At 54.2% G+C, this 15,182-nt stretch overlaps 1 protein-coding gene across 1 annotated transcript; it reads left to right on the top strand.

Moving 5' to 3' along the window:
* The first annotated feature begins 1,647 nt into the window (after nt 1–1,647).
* LOC119961327 (guanine nucleotide exchange factor VAV2-like) lies at nt 1,648–14,947 on the top strand. The gene is made up of 4 exons (XM_038788720.1): nt 1,648–1,666; nt 4,429–4,581; nt 13,421–13,572; nt 14,712–14,947. Exons 1-4 carry the CDS (start codon nt 1,648–1,650, stop codon nt 14,766–14,768), a joined length of 381 nt encoding a protein of 126 aa, XP_038644648.1. The 3' UTR covers nt 14,769–14,947.
* The last annotated feature ends 235 nt before the right edge of the window (nt 14,948–15,182 follow it).

Here is a 15,182-nt window from a genome sequence, read left to right as displayed (position 1 = left end):
TTTGTAGACTTCGATCAGGTCGCCCCTCAACCTCCGTCGTTCCAGTGAGAACAAACTGAGTTTATCCAACCTCTCCTCATAGCGAATGCCCTACATACCAGGCAACATCCTGGTAAATCTCTTCTGCACCCTCTCTAAAGCCTCCACATCCTTCTGGTAGTGTGGTGACCAGAATTAAACACTATATTCCAAATGTGGCCTAACTAAGGTTCTATACAGCTGCAACATGACTTGCCAATTTTTATACTCAATGCCCCGGCCAATGAAGGCAAGCATGCCGTATGCCTACTTGACTACCTTCTGTACCTGCGTTGCCACTTTCAGTAACCTGTGGACCTGTACACCCAGATCCCTCTGACTGTCAATACTCTTGGGGGTTCTATCATTCACTGTATATTCCCTACCTGTATTAGACCTTCCAAGATGCATTACCTCACATTTGTCCAGATTAAGCACCATCAGCCATCTCTCCGCCCAAGTCTCCAAACAATCTAAATCCTGCTGTATCCTCTGACAGTCCTCATCGCTATCCGCAATTCCACCAACCTTTGTGTCATCTGTAAATTTACCAATCAGACCATTTACATTTTCCTCCAAGTCATTTATATATACTACGAACAGCAGATTCCCCAGAACTGATCCCTGCGAAACACCAGCCCTCCAATTAGAAAAGCACCCTTCCATTGCTACTCTCTGCCTTCTATGACTGAGCCAGTTCTGCATCGATCTTGCCAGCTTACCTCTGATCATGTGTGACTTTACTTTCCGTACCAGTCTGCCATGAGGAACCTTGTGAAAGGCTTTACTGAAGTCCATGTGGACAACATCCACCACACTACCCTCATCAATTATCTTCATCACTTCTTCAAAAAACTCAATCAAGTTAGAGACACGACCTCCCCTTCACAAAACCGTGTTGCCTCTCACTAATATGTCCATTTGTTTCCAAATGTGAGTAAATCCTGTCCCTAAGAATCTTTTCCAATAATTTCGTACCACTGACATAAGGGTCACTGGCCTATAATTTCCTGGATTCTCCCTGCTGCCCTTCTTAAACAATGGAACAACATTGGCTACTCTCCAGGCCTCTGGAACTTTCCTGTAGCCAATGAGGATACAAAGATTACTGTCAAGGCCCCAGCAATTTCCTCCCTTGCCTCCCGCAGTATTCTGGGGTAGATCCCATCAGCCCCTGGGGATTTGTCTACCTTAATATTTTTCAAGACGTCCCAACACCTCCTCCTTTTTGATCTAATGTGACACAGACTATCTACACACCCTTCCCCAGACCCATCATCCACCAAGTCCTTTGCTGAATACTGTTGCAAAGTGCTCATTTAGTAGGAAACATTGAAACCTAGAAAATAGGAGCAGGAGGAGGCCATTCAGCCCTTCGATCCTGCTCCGCCATTCATTGTGATCATGGCTGATCATCCAACTCAATAGCCTCATCCCGCTTTCCCCCCATACCCTTAGATCCCCTTCACTCTCAGAGCCCCTTCACTCTCAGAGCTATATCTAACTGCTTCTTGAAAACATACGTCGCGGGATTCTCTCTATTCTGCTGGTAGCACACCCAGACCCACGGAGTTCCCAGCGGTGTGGGTTGGCCGCCACAATGGGAAATCCCATTGCCATGTGGCCGGAATGGAGAATCCCGTGGATGGTGAGTATGTGTCGCTAAGGAACACACGCCTGCCGGATCTGAGAATCCTGCAGAAAATGTTTTCTCCTCAAGTACTTCCTGTATTCGTGAATTCCACAGTCTCAACCTCACCCATTTCCTCTGGCTCTGCAAGTAGATTCCTCCCCCTGTCCTTGAGTGGGCCAACCCTTTCCCTGGCTACCCCCTTGCTTTTATATCCGTATAAAATGCCTTGGGATTCTCCTTAATCCTGTTCACCAATAACTTTTCATGACCCCTTCTAGCCCTCCTGACTCCTTGCTTAGGTTCCTTCCGACTTTCCTTATATTCCACACAGGCTTCGTCTGTTCCCAACCTTCTAGCCCTGACAAATGCCTTCTTTTTCATTTTGACGAGGCCTAAAATATCTCTCATTATCCAAGGTTCCCGAAACCTGCCACATTTATCCTTCTTCCTCACAGAAAATGCCGGTCTTGAATTCTTATCAACTGACACTTGAAAGCCTCCCACATGTCAGATGTTGATTTCCCCTCAATCATCCGCCCCCAATCTAGATTCTTCAGTTCCCACCTAATATTGCTATCATTAACCTTCCCCCAATTTAGCACATTGACCCTGGGACCACTCTTATCCTTGTCCACCAGCACTTTAAAACTTACTGAATTGTGCTCACTGTTCCCGAAATGCTCCCCGACTGAAACCTCTACCACCTGGCCGGGCTCATTCCCCAATACCAGGTCCAGTACAGCCTCTTCCCTAGTTGGACTGTCTGCATACTGCTTCAAGAACCCCTCCTGGATGGTCCTTACAAACTCTGCCCCGTCTAAGCCCCGAGCACTAAGTGAGTCCCAGTCAATATTGGGGAAGTTGAAGTCTCCCAGCACAACAACCCTGTTGCTTTTACTCCTTTCCAAAATCTGTCTACCTATTTGCTCCTCTATCTCCCGCTGGCTGTTGGGAGGCCTGTAGTAAACCCCCAACATTATGACTGCACCCTTCCTGTTCCTGATCTCTACCTATATAGCCTCGCTGCCCTCTGAGGGGTCCTCCCGCAGTACAGCTGTGATATTCTCCCTAACCAGTAGCGCAACTCCTCCACCCCTTTTACATCCCCCTCTCTCCCGCCTGAAACATCTAAATCCTGGAATGTTTAGCTGCCAATCCTGTCCTTCCCTCAACCAGGTCTCTGTAATAGCAACAACATCACAGTTCCAAGTACTAATCGAAAATTTAAGTTCATCTGCCTTACCTGTTATACTTCTCATATTGAAACAAATGCACTTCAGACCACCAGTCCCACTGTGTTCAGCAACATCTCCCTGTCTGCTCTTCCACTCAGTCTTACTGGCCGTATTCTCTAGTCCCCCCCCCCTCAGTTATTTCACCTGCTCCGGTTCCCATATCTGTTCCTATCTCCACTCTTACCGACTGCATCTTCAGCCAAGGTGTAGTCATTAATAGCAGAGTGATTAATATCAGGAACATGTAACTGGCAGGAACTGGAGTGTTTCTCAGAGGATTGGAGAGTGAGAGGTGGTTGCAGCGATGAGGGAGGAGGTGAAGCCGGGGAGGAATTTGAATAATGAGAATTTAAAATTCAAAGGGTTGTTGGGCCAGATGTTATTGTGCACAGGGGACGATGGTGAGGCAGGGAGACAGATATCAGTGTAGCAATGAACAAATTACCAATCAGCTGTAATCCAGGAAACAACAGGAGCTATTAAAGAATGAAGAAGAGAGTCCTCTTTCGGGCAGGTTTAACGGGTGTTTCCTGGTGCTTGGAGCAGTGGAGAGGACCCCGCTATCGAACGGCACTCTGTTACTCTCTCGGGTCTCAACAGGAAACACCCTCCAAGGCCACACTTCACTCCACTTCCCCAGAGCCCGGACCCCCCCAACACACCTGCTGGGGGTCCTCAAACTCCCCCCCCCCCACCACAGGCAAGGCATCCCCAGAGCAGGCAAAATGCCAGCCTGGCAGTGCCAGGGCGACCCTGCCAGAGGCCAACCACTCAGGGACCCCCATTCACTGGGAGCACCCCCCCCGATCACCTGGGAGGACCTCCCCCCCCCGATCACCTGGGAGGACCCCCCCCCCCCCGATCACCTGGGAGGACCACCCCCCGATCACCTGGGAGGACCCCCCCCGATCACCTGGGAGGACCACCCCCCCCCGATCACCTCGGAGGATCCCCCCGGATCACCTGGGAGGAACCTCCACCCCCCCCCCCCCCGATCACCTGGGAGGACCACCCCCCACCCCATCACCTGGGAGGACTCCCCCCACCCCATCACCTGGGAGGACTCCCCCCCCCCCCCCCCCCCCCCTGATCACCTGGGAGGACTCCCCACCCCCCCCCCCTGATCACCTGGGAGGACCACCACCCCCCCCCCCCCCGATCACCTGGGAGGACCACCCCCCCCCGATCACCTGGGAGGACCCCCCCCCCGATCACCTGGGGGGACCCCTCATTCCTCCCGTCGCACAGACCCCCGCCACTATTCCGCCTGGTCCCTATCTGAGGTGAGCGATGTTAAATGGCGCTGGACGAGGGTCTCCGAGGCCAAGGGATTCAATTATAGACCTAAACAGCCCGTCCCTTGCGGCTGGATCTGGATTGTGATGCCTCGCGGGATCCCGTAAACCTCAGGAGAAGCCTCTCACGAGATTTGTGGGGCGCGGTGCGGCCATTGGATTGCGGCCAATGTTATTAACAGGTTGTGTTCGAACTGATTCCGTCGTGGTCCGTCTGACTTTATCGAAATGTTTGCTGGGAACTGAGACTGTTTTCACTTGAGACATTTATCTTGTGTGTTTATAATTAATTTCTTCTCTTTCATTCCTGTCTCAGCTGATTCTGTCTTCTGTGGTTTTTCATTTCTAACTGCTGCCAGTTTCAGCTTCCTACCTCCTTCCTCTGCACCATTCTGGTCAGGTACAGCTCGCTCGCTCAATCTTCTCCTTTGTTAATCTTTGCTTTCTCAGATTGATGTTGCTGTTTGTCAGCGAGACACCAAACCAGCTGTGGGAACGGGAAATATCCCACTGACTTCAGCCCAACCAATCTGAGGTCCAGGCTCCATCGGTCACAGTGCAGACTCTGTACCAGCTCAGCTGAGAATGTGCTCCTTCCACACAACACACTCCAGACTGTGTATTGTACAGACCCTGTTACACAGACCCTGTTCCACAGACCCTGTTACACAGACCCCGTTACACAGACCCCGTTACACAGACCCCGTTACACAGACCCCGTTACACAGACCCCGTTACACAGACCCCATTACACAGACCCCATTACACAGACCCCGTTACACAGACCCTGTTACACAGACTGTGTTACACAGACCCCGTTACACAGACCCCGTTACACAGACTATATTACACAGACCCTGTTACACAGACCGTGTTACACAGACCCTGTTACACAGACCCTGTTACACAGACCCTGTTACACAGACCCTGTTACACAGACTGTGTTACACAGACCCCGTTACACAGACCCCGTTACACAGACCCCGTTACACAGACCCCATTACACAGACCCCGTTACACAGACCCCGTTACACAGACCCCGTTACACAGACCCCGTTACACAGACCCTGTTACACAGACTGCGTTACACAGACTGTGTTACACAGACCCTGTTACACAGACCCTGTTACACAGACCCTGTTACACAGACCGTGTTACACAGACCCCGTTACACAGACCCCGTTACACAGACCCCGTTACACAGACCCCGTTACACAGACCCCGTTACACAGACCCCGTTACAAAGACCGTGTTACACAGACCCCGTCACACAGACCCCGTCACACAGACCCCGTCACACAGACCCCGTCACACAGACCCCGTCACACAGACCCCGTCACACAGACCCCGTCACACAGACCCCGTCACACAGACCCCGTCACACAGACCCCGTCACACAGACCCCGTCACACAGACCCCGTCACACAGACCCCGTCACACAGACCCCGTCACACAGACCCCGTCACACAGACCCCGCTACACAGACCCCGCTACACAGACCCCGCTACACAGACCCCGCTACACAGACCCCGCTACGCAGACCGTGTTACGCAGACCGTGTTACGCAGACCCCGTTACGCAGACCGTGTTACGCAGACCCTGTTACGCAGACCCTGTTACGCAGACCGTGTTACGCAGACCCGTTACACAGACCCCGTTACACAGACCCCGTTACACAGACCCCGTTACACAGACCCCGTTACACAGACCCCGTTACACAGACCGTGTTACACAGACCCCGTTACCCAGACCTCATTACCCAGACCCCATTACCCAGGCCCCTTACACAGACCCTGTTACACAGACCCTGTTGCACAGACCCCGTTACACAGACCCCGTTACACAGACCCCGTTACACAGACCCCGTTACACAGACCCCGTCACACAGACCCCGTCACACAGACCCCGTCACACAGACCCCGTCACACAGACCCCGTCACACAGACCCCGTCACACAGACCCCGTCACACAGACCCCGTCACACAGACCCCGTCACACAGACCCCGTCACACAGACCGTGTTACACAGACCGTGTTACACAGACCCCGTCACACAGACCCCGTCACACAGACCCCGTCACACAGACCCCGTCACACAGACCCCGTCACACAGACCCCGTCACACAGACCGTGTTACACAGACCCTGTCACTCAGACCGTGTCACGCAGACCCCGTTACGCAGACCCCGTCACACAGAACCGTTACGCAGACCCCGTTACGCAGACCCCGTTACACAGACCCCGTCACACAGACCCCGTCACACAGACCCCGTCACACAGACCCCGTCACACAGACCGTGTTACCCAGACCCCGTCACGCAGACCCCGTCACACAGACCGTGTTATCCAGACCCCGTCACACAGACCCCGTCACACAGACCCCGTCACACAGACCCCGTCACACAGACCCCGTCACACAGACCGTGTTACCCAGACCCCGTCACGCAGACCCCGTCACACAGACCGTGTTATCCAGACCCCGTTACACAGACCCCGTTACGCAGACCCCGTCACGCAGACCCCGTCACGCAGACCCCGTCACGCAGACCGTGTTACGCAGACCCTGTTACGCAGACCCTGTTACGCAGACCGTGTTACACAGACCCCGTTACACAGACCCCGTTACACAGACCCCGTTACACAGACCCCGTTACACAGACCCCGTTACACAGACCCCGTTACACAGACCCCGTTACACAGACCCGTTACACAGACCCGTTACACAGACCCCGTTACACAGACCCCGTTACATAGACTGTGTTACACAGACCCCATTACACAGACCTCATTACCCAGACCCCATTACACAGACCCCTTACACAGACCCTGTTACACAGACCTTGTTGCACAGACCCCGTTACACAGACCCCGTTACACAGACCCCGTTACACAGACCCCGTCACACAGACCCCGTCACACAGACCCCGTCACACAGACCCCGTCACACAGACCCCGTCACACAGACCCCGTCACACAGACCCCGTCACACAGACCCCGTCACACAGACCCCGTCACACAGACCCCGTCACACAGACCCCGTCACACAGACCCCGTCACACAGACCCCGTCACACAGACCCCGTCACACAGACCCCGTCACACAGACCCCGTCACACAGACCCCGTCACACAGACCCCGTCACACAGACCCCGTCACACAGACCGTGTTACACAGACCCCGTCACACAGACCCCGTCACACAGACCCCGTCACACAGACCCCGTTACACAGACTCCGTCACACAGACCCCGTCACACAGACCCCGTCACACAGACCGTGTTACACAGACCCTGTCACTCAGACCGTGTCACGCAGACCCCGTTACGCAGACCCCGTTACGCAGACCCCGTCACGCAGACCCCGTCACGCAGACCCCGTCACGCAGACCCCGTCACGCAGACCCCGTCACGCAGACCCCGTCACGCAGACCCCGTCACGCAGACCCCGTCACACAGACCCCGTCACACAGACCCCGTTACACAGGCCCCGTCACACAGACCCCGTCACACAGACCGTGTTACCCAGACCCCGTTACGCAGACCCCGTCACACAGACCGTGTTACCCAGACCCCGTTACGCAGACCCCGTCACACAGACCCCGTTACGCAGACCCCGTCACGCAGACCCCGTCACACAGACCGTGTTACCCAGACCCCGTTACACAGACCCCGTCACACAGACCCCGTCACACAGACCCCGTCACACAGACCCCGTCACACAGACCCCGTCACACAGACCCCGTCACACAGACCCCGTCACACAGACCCCGTCACACAGACCCCGTCACACAGACCCCGTCACGCAGACCCCGTCACGCAGACCCCGTCACGCAGACCCCGTCACGCAGACCCCGTCACGCAGACCCCGTCACGCAGACCCCGTCACGCAGACCCCGTCACGCAGACCCCGTCACGCAGACCCCGTCACGCAGACCGTGTTACCCAGACCCCGTTACGCAGACCCCGTCACACAGACCGTGTTACCCAGACCCCGTCACACAGACCCCGTTACCCAGACCCCGTTACGCAGACCCCGTCACACAGACCGTGTTACCCAGACCCCGTTACGCAGACCCCGTCACACAGACCGTGTTATCCAGACCCCGTTACACAGACCCCATCACACAGACCCCGTCACACAGACCCCGTCACACAGACCGTGTTACCCAGACCCCGTTACGCAGACCCCGTCACACAGACCGTGTTACCCAGACCCCGTCACACAGACCCCGTCACACAGACCCCGTCACACAGACCCCGTCACACAGACCCCGTCACACAGACCCCGTCACACAGACCCCGTCACACAGACCCCGTCACACAGACCCCGTCACACAGACCGTGTTACCCAGACCCCGTTACACAGACCCCGTTACACAGACCCCGCCACACAGACCCCGTTACACAGACCCCGTTACACAGACACTAATAATTAAATGGACCATTATTCGTGAGTGTTTGTATTTCTGGGGTTATTCAGTCAGATACTGAGAACCAGATGTAGAGCAGGAAGATCCGCCCTTGGCTCCTCGACTGATTCTCAGGCTGGTGAAACACTCTCTCTGTGGAAGGGAAGCTCGATGTTTGTATCCATTCTTCGACAGAACACTAGAGGACAGTGTAGCCCACAGAATCTACCTCTTGTTATTTTATCAGTGAATCATTCTTGGTCTTTTGAAGTGGGTTCAATCTCAGAGTCGCAGTGAAAGACATTCATCCGGTTCCCCTTCATTCTGATCTATTGGGACTCACCACACTCCCAGCTCCGAGACTTAATACAGTTCAACACAGGAGGAGGCGATTCTGCCCATCCAATCTGTGCCAGCTCGTTTGAAGAACATTCCAGTTAGTCCAACTCCTTCCCTCTTTCCCCATCTCCCTGAATTCTGTTCCCCTTCAAGGATTTGCCAATTTTCTTTGATGTTTCTATTGAACCTGCACTCACTGTCCCATCAGGCAGTGCTTTCCAAATCCTAACCACGTTTCACACGGGGAAGATTGTCTTTGTGTCAATTATCCACCAATCTCCTTAAACCTGTGCCCTCTGCTGATCAATCCCTCAGCCAATGGGAACAATGACCCAGGACCTGGTCTCCGAGAGTCAGAGACTGGGCCGACCCCACAGTGTGTGCTACAGGATCCTTCAGAATTCCCAATGCACCGACTCCATGGGGATTACTCCGGAGGTTTGAATTTCCGATGGGCAATTCCCTGCTCCCCAAAACTCCAGGATGGACTGGGAGACTTTGGATGTTTCAACTTATTTACCAGGATAGTTATCCAGGATCTGAGAGACAGAATGAAACATGGCACAGTGGTTAGCACTGTTGCTTCACAGCCCCAGGGTCCCAGGTTCGATTCCCCGCTGGGTCACTGTCTGTGCGGAGTCTGCACGTTCTCCCCGTGTCTGCGTGGGTTTCCTCCGGGTGCTCCGGTTTCCTCGCACAAGTCCAAAGATGTGCCCACTCGACTCCCCCCTGAATCCCCCGACCCCACCCCCAGCCTTCAACTCCCCCTGACACCCTCCAAACGCCCCTCTGAACCCCCAACTCCCTCGCCAGACTCCCGACTATCTCCAACCATCTGCCCTGTTCCAGTCCGATTCTGCTCCCTACTCACCTTCTCTTCACAGCTATTCAGGAACATGTTACTCCTTTAACCAGTTAACAATCTCCGGCAGTTGGTGCTGTACAAAAGGGGGTGGGGATTGTTCTTCCTCTGACGATCCAGAGATACAAAACAGCATTCCCATTTTCGGGACTTCCTAAAGGAAGGATTAACAGGCACACAGTCAGTGTAGAGAATGAATTGTGCCGGTTAAATGATTTAACCGGTTTATTTACAGACACACTTTCACGATGTTATCAGTTCGAACTCTAGGATCCACCAAGATCCTGTGCTTGATTCGTGTTGGGCGATGGGATTAATGGGCTGGGTGTTTGCGATGGTGGGGAGGTTGTTCAGCGTCTGGCCTGAGCTCGAAGGGGAGACCCCCCCCCCCCCCCCCGCCCCGCTGAGGATGATTAATAATGGAATCAACACAGCTTTTACATTTCAATGATCAGAGTGTTTATTGTATCCAGCAATTCTAAATATGGCACAACTGATGGGAACTGTTCTTACCTGGCTGATAACAAAACAGATTACATCCCCGTGGAGCTCAGTGAATGAAACTCCTCGGGTTCCCTCACTCACGGCTATAAAACCCCCAAAGGTGACCTCAGGTTTGTTGGCTGATCTGAGCTAACTCTCCATGCGGTGTAGGCCCCGCAGGATACAGATGAAATGTTCACCCGTCATGTCCTCTCTGTCAAAGGCCTCGGGGCCTTACCCATTCCTTGGGTGGTGTGTCTTGCTTCAGTTTGTAGAGGGGGGGAGAGAGAGAGCTAGCCGCTGCTCTGATGTACTGATCTCGCCCAGCTGTGCGCCCCGTGTTCCCACCTTTTCCATTCACCCCCCAGCTCCATCCCAGTTAGACCGTCTTCTGCCTGACCTGCCCGGGCAGAGAAGACACAGCCCAAACTGGTCAGGAAGCTTTGTTCGATTGTGGATTATTCTGCCGCCCATTGTCTGGCTGATATGAAGGAAGAAGGGAAACTCCGGATCGGGAATATTATCCAATGGGTGAGCTTCCAGCCAATGGGCTCCACTGTCTCCTTGATCATATCAGCCCAATGGATGTCACTGACTCCCAATCCAATATGGAGCCAGCGATGAGGTCACAGTCTCTGTTGGGTGAGGTTGGTTTGGCCGGTCAGTACTGAGGGGGAGGGAATGCCGCACTGTCAGAGGGTCAGTACTGAGGGAGTGCTGCACTGTCAGAGGGTCAGTACTGAGGGAGTGCTGCACTGTCAGAGGGTCAGTACTGAGGGAGTGCCGCACTGTCAGAGGGTCAGTACTGAGGGAGTGCTGCACTGTCAGAGGGTCAGTACTGAGGGAGTGCTGCACTGTCAGAGGGTCAGTACTGAGGGAGCTCCGCACTGTCAGAGGGTCAGTACTGAGGGGGAGGGAATGCCGCACTGTCAGAGGGTCAGTACTGAGGGGGAGGGAATGCCGCACTGTCAGAGGGTCAGTACTGAGGGAGTGCTGCACTGTCAGAGGGTCAGTACTGAGGGAGTGCTGCACTGTCAGAGGGTCAGTACTGAGGGAGTGCCGCACTGTCAGATGGTCAGTACTGAGGGAGTGCTGCACTGTCAGAGGGTCAGTACTGAGGGAGTGCCGCACTGTCAGAGGGTCAGTACTGAGGGAGTGCCGCACTGTCAGAGGGTCAGTACTGAGGGAGTGCTGCACTGTCAGAGGCTCAGTACTGAGGGAGTGCTGCACTGTCAGAGGGTCAGTACTGAGGGAGTGCTGCACTGTCAGAGGGTCAGTACTGAGGGAGTACCGTACTGTCAGAGGGTCAGTACTGAGGGAGTGCCGCACTGTCAGACGGTCAGTACTGAGGGAGTGCAGCACTGTCAGAGGGTCAGTACTGAGGGAGTGCCGCACTGTCAGAGGGTCAGTACTGAGGGAGTGCCGCACTGTCAGAGGGTCAGTACTGAGGGAGAGCTGCACTGTCAGAGGGTCAGTACCGAGGCAGTGCTGCACTGTCAGAGGGTCAGTACTGAGGGAGTGCCGCACTGTCAGAGGGTCAGTACTGAGGAAGTGCCGCACTGTCCGAGGGTCAGTACTGAGGGAGTGCTGCACTGTCAGAGGGTCAGTACTGAGCGAGCGCTGCACTGTCAGAGGGTCAGTACTGAGGGAGTGCCGCACTGTCAGAGGGTCAGTACTGAGGGAGTGCCGCACTGTCTGAGGGTCAGTACTGAGGGAGTGCTGCACTGTCAGAGGGTCAGTACTGAGGGTGTGCTGCACTGTCAGAGGGTCAGTACTGAGGGAGTGCCGCACTGTCAGAGGGTCAGTACTGAGGGAGTGCCGCACTGTCAGAGGGTCAGTACTGAGGGAGTGCTGCAATGTCAGAGGGTCAGTACTGAGGGAGTGCTGCACTGTCAGAGGGTCAGTACTGAGGGAGTGCCGCACTGTCAGAGGGTCAGTACTGAGGGAGCGCTGCACAGTCAGAGGGTCAGTACTGAGGGAGTGCTGCACTGTCCGAGGGTCAGTACTGAGGGAGTGCTGCACTGTCAGAGGGTCAGTACTGAGTCAGTGCTGCACTGTCAGGGGGTCAGTACTGAGGGAGTGCTGCACTGTCAGAGGGTCAGTACTGAGGGAGAGCTGCACTGTCAGAGGGTCAGTACCGAGGGAGCGCCGCACTGTCAGAGGGTCAGTACTGAGGGAGTGCTGCATTGTCAGAGGGTCAGTGCTGAGGGAGTGCCGCACTGTCAGAGGGTCAGTGCTGAGGGAGTGCCGCACTGTCAGAGGGTCAGTACTGAGGGAGTGCCGCACTGTCAGAGGGTCAGTACTGAGGGAGTGCTGCACTGTCAGAGGGTCAGTACTGAGGGAGTGCTGCACTGTCAGAGGGTCAGTACTGAGGGTGTGCTGCACTGTCAGAGGGTCAGTACTGAGGGAGTACCGCACTGTCAGAGGGTCAGTACTGAGGGAGTGCCGTACTGTCAGACGGTCAGTACTGAGGGAGTGCAGCACTGTCAGAGGGTCAGTACTGAGGGAGTGCTGCACTGTCAGAGGGTCAGTACTGAGGGAGTGCTGCACTGTCAGAGGGTCAGTACTGAGGGAGTGCTGCACTGTCCGAGGGTCAGTACTGAGGGAGTGCTGCACTGTCAGAGGGTCAGTACTGAGGGAGTGCCGCACTGTCAGAGGGTCAGTACTGAGGGAGTGCCGCACTGTCAGAGGGTCAGTACTGAGGGAGTGCTGCACTGTCAGAGGGTCAGTACTGAGGGAGTGCCGCACTGTCAGAGGGTCAGTACTGAGGGAGTGCTGCACTGACAGAGGGTCAGTACTGAGGGAGTGCTGCACTGTCAGAGGGTCAGTACTGAGGGAGTGCCGCACTGTCAGAGGGTCAGTCCTGAGGGAGTGCTGCACTGTCAGAGGGTCAGTACTGAGGGAGTGCTGCACTGACAGAGGGTCAGTACTGAGGGAGTGCCGCACTGTCAGAGGGTCAGTACTGAGGGAGTGCTCTGGGGAGTTAGATATTATCCTGTCCTCCCTCTCAGATGCTGAATGGATCTGACCCCACAACGTGAAGAGCGGCTGTGTTCTTCCTCCTGCTGTGACCTGGGCCTTGTTTTTATCACCTTGCAGTTTGTGATGAACGTTGCTATCGAAATGTAATCTATTCTTTGTATTTTGCAGCTTTAAATCCCAAAGTTGTGGGCGTGGCAGTGGCTCAGTACGCTTTCTCGGCGAGAGACATGAGGGAACTTTCACTTCAGGAGGGAGACATGGTGAAGATTTTCAACAAAAACGGTCCGAATGGCTGGTGGCGGGGAGCTGTGAATGGGAGGGTGAGTCATAACCCAGTGGGGGGGGGTACAATGATCAAGTGAAGCCCACTCAGCCCATCATTGCCTGCGCCAGCACCTTAATAGAACTCTATCAAGGGAGCCCAGTAGCACAGTGGTTAGCACAGTTGCTTCACAGCTCCAGGGTCCCAGGTTCGATTCCCCGCTGGGTCAGTGTCTGTGCGGAGTCTGCACATCCTCCCCGTGTCTGCGTGGGTTTCCTCCGGGTGCTCCGGTTTCCTCCCACAGTCCAAAGATGAGCAGGTTAGGTGGATTGGCCGTGATAAATTCCCCCTTAGTATCCAGGAACGTGCAGGTTAGGCTGGGTTACTGTGATAGAGTGGGGTTGGTAGGGATGTTGACCTGGGTAGAGTGCTTTTTCAGAGGGTTGGCACTGACTCGATGGGCTGAATGGCCTCCCTGTGCACTGGGTGCATTCTATAAAATAGTCCCGCTGGGCGTTTCCCCATAACTAATAAATACAGGGTGATGTGGAGAGACTGGAGAAACTGGGATTGTTCTCCTTGGAGCAGAAAAGGTTCAGAGGAGATTGAATCGAGGTGTTCAAAATCAGCAAGAGTTTTGATGGAGTAAATGAGGAGAAAGTGTTTCAGTGACAGGAGGGAGGGTAACCAGAGGGACACAGATTGAAGAGAATGGGTAAAAGAAGCAGAGGGGGAGATGGGGAGAATGTTTTTTACCCAGCGAGTTGTTGTGATCTGGAAGGTGCTGTCTGAAAGATTCAATAATAACTTTCCAAAGGGATTTAAATAAATAATTAATTAATTAAATAATTTAATAATAAATTAATTAATTTATTTATTTATTTATAATAACTTTGAAAAGAGAATTGTTAAATAATCGGAAAAGGAAACATTTTTCAGAGCTGTGCGGAAAGAGAGTGTGGTGGGTGGGGGGCGTGGGGTGAATGTGTGATTACGTGGATCGCTCTGTGACGATGGGCTGAATGTCCTCATTCTGTGCTGCGAGATTCTTGCCAATAACCAACTCCCTCAGGAGGAGAACAGAGGAGTTGGAAGGTTCAGCGTTGGAGGGAAGGCGGGATCTCGGTGGTTTCACCTTTCCAATGTGAGTGTGGAATTTTCCCACCCGGTTCTCAGTGTGATTATTATTTATTTCAGGCGGGTTGGTTTCCCTCGACGTACGTGGAAGAGGAGGAGGACTGTTTCACAGACTGACTCAGAACGACCTGGATCCAGGGATCAGTGAACTGAGCTGAATGCAACCGTGCCAGTGATGTGGGGACTGCGGTGGAGATTCCCTCACAGCCGGTTACCTCTGCCCCTCACCTGAGGCAACTGTGATTTTCGAAGCTGACAGGTTGATCCAGACTTTACTACAATTAGGATAAGAGTCTGGCCTGGGGGTTGGGGTTAGGGGATGGGGGGGTGGGGTGGGAGGGGGATAGGGACAGGATTCCAGACAATCTCCATGGACCCAGGTTCATCATCTCCACTTCCCACATTGGGATCGAACCAAAGTCAGGCTCCTGCTGCTGGAGACACAGCAGCCTCATGGCTCGAATATTGTGAATTCCGTCAAGCTGGGAATGTGCCGCTTCGGGACAGAGTGGAACATCCAGATTCGATTTG

Source organism: Scyliorhinus canicula, unplaced genomic scaffold, assembly GCF_902713615.1.
Source record: "Scyliorhinus canicula unplaced genomic scaffold, sScyCan1.1, whole genome shotgun sequence".
In the NCBI taxonomy this organism is placed as follows: Eukaryota; Metazoa; Chordata; class Chondrichthyes; order Carcharhiniformes; family Scyliorhinidae; genus Scyliorhinus; species Scyliorhinus canicula.
The sequence above is the reverse complement of the archived record's forward strand: the minus strand, read 5'-3'. Positions and strand labels throughout refer to the sequence as shown.

What these genes read in the sequence shown, in the direction of transcription:
- LOC119961327 (XM_038788720.1), top strand. An exon ending in CTCTGCACCATTCTGGTCAG is followed by an intron (nt 4,582 to 13,420) that starts GTACAGCTCGCT and finishes TGTATTTTGCAG; the next exon opens with CTTTAAATCCCAAAGTTGTG. An exon ending in GGGGAGCTGTGAATGGGAGG is followed by an intron (nt 13,573 to 14,711) that starts GTGAGTCATAAC and finishes TATTTATTTCAG; the next exon opens with GCGGGTTGGTTTCCCTCGAC.